General features: G+C 48.4%; 1 protein-coding gene across 1 annotated transcript in view; it reads right to left on the minus strand.

Annotated features, from left to right (window-relative positions):
• The window catches only part of ANK1 (ankyrin 1, erythrocytic), a gene marked incomplete at its 3' end in the record, with an annotated part of 52,361 nt that extends 46,603 nt beyond the window's left edge, over positions 1-5,758 (minus strand). The window contains exon 1 of the mRNA XM_009083156.1: positions 5,633-5,758. Within this exon, the coding sequence (XP_009081404.1) occupies positions 5,633-5,758 (126 nt within the window). The remainder of the gene's footprint in view (positions 1-5,632) is intronic.
• Between the last annotated feature and the right edge of the window lie 242 nt (positions 5,759-6,000).

The following is a 6,000-nucleotide window of genomic DNA, read 5'->3' on the forward strand; positions in this document are numbered from 1 at the left end:
CCATCTGCAGATGGATCTGCTGAAATCCTTTGCCCTCCTTCTGCCCATCACTCTTTTCTCTGCAACCCCTCTAAATCCAGCCCAAGCTGAAGGCTGCTGCACAGTAACAGCCCTTCAAAAGGATGCAGGCAAGCAGAGAGAACAGCCCCAGTGGCTGCTCCTTGGCAGCACTCCAGCAGCAATTTCTCACCCCAGTTTCTCATGTGTTTATTGCATAATTCTGACAGAGGTGTCTGGATTTTCCATCTCAGGGATCCTAAGCTCAGACCTAAGTTCCACCCTGATACACCCTATCAGTGCACAGTTTGTAAGTGACCTCTTTTACTTGTCACCCAACAAGCACGAGTGTGGTCACCCTATTCAACTGTTCAGCTGTCCTACTAAGGAATCATCTGTAATTGCTCCTCTGTCTGATTGTGTCCAAACCCTTCCTGACTTGTTCTAGTTCCCATATTCCCATAGCTGCCTATGGATGCAAAAATTCCTTCATGTAAAAGCATTCTCATTGGCATCGTCTGCGTTGCTGCAATCTCCTCAATGCTGCCTGTTCAGGATCCAGCCCCTCTCCCAACTCACCTCACACACCTCAGCTTGGAGTTTCTTATGACAGGTGATGGCCATTTGAGTGCCCACATTTACTCAATATCCAAGCTTCAGAATACAAAGGAGGCCACTTGATCCTCTGTTTTCCCTTTGCTCTTTCCTACCATTTCATCCCAGCAGGTGGAGAAGCTCGCTCTCGCCACAGCTCCTGCCGAACAGAAACACCTTTCTCTCACTTTCCCACGTATTTCAAACTCTCTCTCACAAATTTCTTGTCTCCCTTCATCGAAGCACCTTCACAGCCTCTCCTGCCAGAATGTATTTCAGCGTGTAGTAATGAGCACTAAACGTTTCCTGCTGCAGCATGCAGAAGCAGCACTGCACTAAGGATGGGTGCCAGCCTGTGCCATGGAGAGCCACGGACCCTCAGACTGATTTGTGTGCTGTTTCCAGGAAAATAGCAACGAGAAAAAAACCAAGGAGTTTTATGCAGAGTTTCTTATTAGGAATAATTTTCTGTGTGAGATGCTCTACAAATCTCTAACAAGAGACTGCCTTACCTTTGAACACTTGCAAGACAAAGAAACTAGACAGGAGCAGAAAGAGAAAAGCAATTTGTTCCTCATTGTACTCTCATCTCCCCCACAAAAAAAGTAGTGAAAAAAAAAGGAGTGAAAAAAAAGGAGTGAAAAAAAAGGAGCAAAAAAAAAAAAAAAGCCTTGTCCTCTGTTCTTTAGATGGCCAAGCAAAATTTACTCTGAATGCACTGAGAGGATGTATCACATCTTTCATACTCATAATTTATAATTTAAATATTGATAGCAATTGTCCCAGGAATTTCCTCTTGAGTTTTTTATTAGATTATTTAATACTGTAGCCCCAGTTATGCTGCACAGATTGCATATGCTCTCACATGCTCTTGAGGAGTTCTTTGGACATTATTGGCATTGCTGCTGTTACTGAAGTGCTCCTGCTATTTGCTGCATAGCACTCTTGTCACAGACATTTTAAAGGTTCCAGTCTCTTGCTCCATGAATCCTGCGTGCCCACTGAGAAGCACAGCTGGAATCTGCCTCTTTGTAGAGAGGCAGAGGAAGGTGTCTGCCCCTATTCATGTTTGACTAGATATTTGGCTGAATTTAATACCAGAATAAGTATACTTTAATCTTCTACAGGAAGAAAGATTTTCATCAGAGTATTAACTTTTGTTTTTTAGTCTCAGTCATAGAATCATAGAATCAGCTGGGTTGGAAAAGACCCCAAAGATCATCAAGTCCAACCCTACTGTGGTTACTAGACCATGGCACTCAGTGCCACATCCAGTCTCAGCTTGAAAACCTCCAGGGATGGTGAATCCACCACCTCCCTGGGCAGCACATTCCAATGCCTGAGCACTCTCTCCAGAAAAAAATCTCTTCCTAATATCCAACCTAACCCTCCCCTGGCAGAGCTTGAGTCTGTGCCCTCTTGTCCTGCTGCTGGTTGCCTGGGAGAAGAGACCAACCCCCACTTGACTCCAACCTCCTGTCAGGGAGTTGCAGAGGGTGAGAAGGTCTCCTCTGAGCCTCCTCTTCTCCAGGCTAAACAACCCCAGCTCCCTCAGCCTCTCCTCATGGCACTTGTGCTTGAGTCCCTTCACCAGCCTCGTTGCTCTTCTCTGGAACTGCTCCAGCACTTCAATATCCCTCCTGAACTGAGGGGCCCAGAACTGAGCACATTCAAAGCACGTCAGGTTACAATCCTACTAGCTACTGATTGTGGGGGCACCTGGTACAGCTGGCAAGTTGCTTGTTGACGAATGTTTGAGACAAAGGGTGAGCAAAGTGCCCTGGGCCCCAGTTTAGAGGCTGGACATTCTGGGCCCATTGTAACAACACATTTGATGAGCTCTGCTAATGCTTCCAGAACTCCTGGAAAGGGATTTGGGCCATCTTCTACCTTTGATACATAAACACAAGAAGTCACATGCAACTCAAAAAAAGACTTGATAACTCTTTTCACATAACAAGTTACAGAGCTGCCTCACAAACTGTGTCAGAACATCACATTCCCACAATGTGTTGTGCTGCTGCCCACTGACCCTGGCAAAGGCAGCACTGTGTCTTTGAAGTGCTCTGCGTGACTTCCCAGTGAGGACTTCCTGCCGAGGTAGCCTGACCACACCTGCAGGGAAAGGAAGGAAGTGTTCTTGACAACCACTGCCTCCCAAAACCACAAAAAGGAGATATACAGCTGCATCCAAAGCACAAAAATCACTCCTGTCCATCACTACTTCACTGTCAGTGCAGCTGGCCACAGCAGTCTCCACATGCAGGCCAGCAGCAGTGACAGAGTCACTCTGGTCCCCTGTAAACTGCCCTTCTAAACAAAATGCTCTGACATTTGAAGCTAGGAATAGCAAGAAGCCAACCCAGATGATGCTGGGCACATTCTCTCAAGGCAGTAAGCTTCTGTTAATTCAGACAGTTTGCACACAACTGCTCTCTGTCACACTTACCTGTCTGCAGGGCACCTAGAGAAGTCACCAACACATCAGCCCTGATAACTCCTCACAGTTCAGCACTTGCACTAAATGGGGGAACAGACAGGACTATTGAGTGTTTGCTCTCTGGGGTCATTCTAAGATTGAGGCAACCTCCAGCCACTCTGCAGAGCAGAGAGCAAGAGGGCATGTCTGACTGTTTCATGTGACAGCTCAGCCCAAAGCACAAGTGTGCCTGGGCTGGAAAGAGAGCACAGGTGAGTGTCAAGGTAGTGTTCTTTAAATCCTCAGTGCACTTCCTGTCAAATGAAACATCAGGTCTTGTCTGAGTTACAAAGGTTGAGGGCAGGGAATACTGGAGGAACGACAAGGCTATACACCTGGACTGTCCTTGTGCCAAGAGACAAACAAGGGGCACAGAACACAAAAATGGACAGTACAAGGTCAATTAGGTTCTCATTACATGCACTTAATACAAAAGCAAAGAAATTGCCATGGAAACTGCAAAGCAACAAATACAATTCTGGTCCAAGGAGAAGGGTTTTGGGCAATGAAGCATTAAATAACAGAACTCACTGCCTCCAGGTATCACGGAACACAAGGTTTTTGTGCAATTCAACTGTGCAATTCACGGGACACACACAACTGCACAACAATGCCAGAAAATGCTAAAGGATACAAAGCTTTTATGCTCCAAGACATAATACCAGCTCACATGGCAGGAGATCAGAAGAAACTTGTTCTGGGGCTGCCGTCTCCTTCCCTCTGGCCATCTCTACTGCCTTGTGCCATGCTAGAACTTCCCTGGATCGTAGGTCATGCCTCTATTAAGAACTTGCATTGCAGCAATGCTTGGTAGGCTCAACCAGGATCAAGACACTGACACCCCGTGAATGAAGAGCCCCTGCCCCAAAGAGCCTGTGTCAGTGTACGAAGCCAGGGACAGCCAGCAGGCACAGGAACAGAAGGAGTCAGTGCCACCACAGTGGTTTCAGTACATTCCAGTGGCCAGTGCAAGGGCCTTTAGCACAGATATGATAGGAGTCCCATGCAGGCTCACAGGGCACCAACAGGCACCAGCCTAATGTGGATTGGATCCCCACAACTGCTGCAGCAAAACAGAATGAGAAACTCCAACACATTCTGGTAGCCTTCTGCTTGGACCCAGGAGACTTGTACAGTAAAACCACTGCCACTAAAGACACTGAGGCTTTGGGGGCAGGGAATAACAAATGAGAGCTGGCCCAATAGAAAAATCCTGATTTGGTTTCTTCACACCAGAACCCTTTTACAGTGCTCTGGCAACGTGAGAGACAAGCTGCTCCACCAGCCTCCGGTCCAAGAGGCCCTGCAGGGAACAGCAAGGGACCTGCAGGCAGGGAGAAGTTATTATCCCTGGAGAAGGCAGCATTGGACATTTCAGAGCAGCAGCTGAGTGACCTCCACACACAACTTCCCAGCTGCTGACTACAGACCTCACATCTGTCCTGATGTGTCCACTGAGCTTCCCCTGATAAGCTTCTCTCTGTGGACACAGATACCTCCTAGGCTGCCCTGGCCTAGCTTTATAAAAAGCAAGACTCCCCGCAGGACTCTCAGGGCCCGGTATCAAGATGTTCCACAGCAGAGTTCTGCTGTGAGGCTCTTGCTCAGAGGGGCACATGGAAGTATCCAAGTCTTTCACTAAAGGCAGAGGAGAAGCCCACCTAAGAATTCCAGTATTGCAATCTCCTATCACATACATCCTTGATTACCCTTGGTTTCACCTCTCTCCTCGCTGCCTCTCTGCACTGGTGCATAGCACATACACTTTCAGACCCTGCTGTGAGAAGAACACTCAGTCCAAGAGGTCTTCGAGGGGCAGCAAAGCTATCTCGGCAACATGCCTGCTCCTGCAGGAAGCTGGCAGCAAGAAAAAACTGACAGTGACTTTCCATAGAGGAGGAGCTGGCAGACCGCAGACTCCAGTATGTCAGTGTCAACAGAAGGGACGTACCCCTCTTCCTGCCCCTGATCCCGCTCACCTGCCACCAGCAAGTGACAAGCCTGTGCTGGGAAGGATAACCTCCGTCCCATGCACAAACACAGCCTACCCTCAGCAGCAGCAGAGCTCACAGTCCCCTGCACCAATGTGCCTGCTCTGTTAGGGGTCTGCTCCTGCTGCCCCCTTGTTTCAGTGTTCTGGTGGACATCAAAACTGCTCCTTCTCTAGAGAAATGGGTGGGGGTCTCTTGCTCCTTTGCTCTGAACACACAGAGCAACTCTGGGAAACTGCAGGAAGTTAGAAACCAGCAATTTTATTTTAGAGATCAAATCTGTTACTGAGCTGAGCTGCCTTGATAATCCCCTCACTTCCCTTCTTCCTTAACTAGGCTTTTCTATACACTCCCCCACTCGCCCCCTCAAGCTGTTAGGGTAAACAGAAGATTCCTCATCCCAAAAGTTGTTCTCTGTTTGGCAGAATGTTTCTTGTGCTGACTGCACAGAGGTTTGCACAGGGACCAGGCTGCTCCTCCGTCGTGTGTCCCCCTCCCCAAACACAAACAGCACTCTGCCACAACCACAGACACCCGGATATATAGGGCTGCTTGCCCCAGTGCCACTGACCTTTTTCTTCCGGTCCCGAGAGCGGTTCCTGCGCTTGGCATTTGATTCTTCCTTCTCCTTCTGCTCCTGCAGAGCCTGAGCCTCAATATCTTTGATTTTCTTCAGCTGCTTAGCTGCTTGAGCCATGGCTGGTCAAACTGCAGTCCCTCCAGAGCTCACACCTGCACTTTCCACACAGCACCCTCCAATTCCTGGCTAAGGAAGTCCTTTCCCCTTGCTCAAATGCTGTCGACCCAGATGAGCGTGAAAACCGTAATGAGGGGAAAATCAAAAGCAGGCCCCAAAGGGCAGCCAATGTCTCCAGCTAGTTGCTAGATGGAGTCTGGGACACCTTTATAAAGCATTAATAATCCCAAATCCAGCTGTTC

The sequence above is a fragment of the Acanthisitta chloris genome, unplaced genomic scaffold (assembly GCF_000695815.1).
Source record: "Acanthisitta chloris isolate BGI_N310 unplaced genomic scaffold, ASM69581v1 scaffold35009, whole genome shotgun sequence".
Taxonomy (NCBI): domain Eukaryota; kingdom Metazoa; phylum Chordata; class Aves; order Passeriformes; family Acanthisittidae; genus Acanthisitta; species Acanthisitta chloris.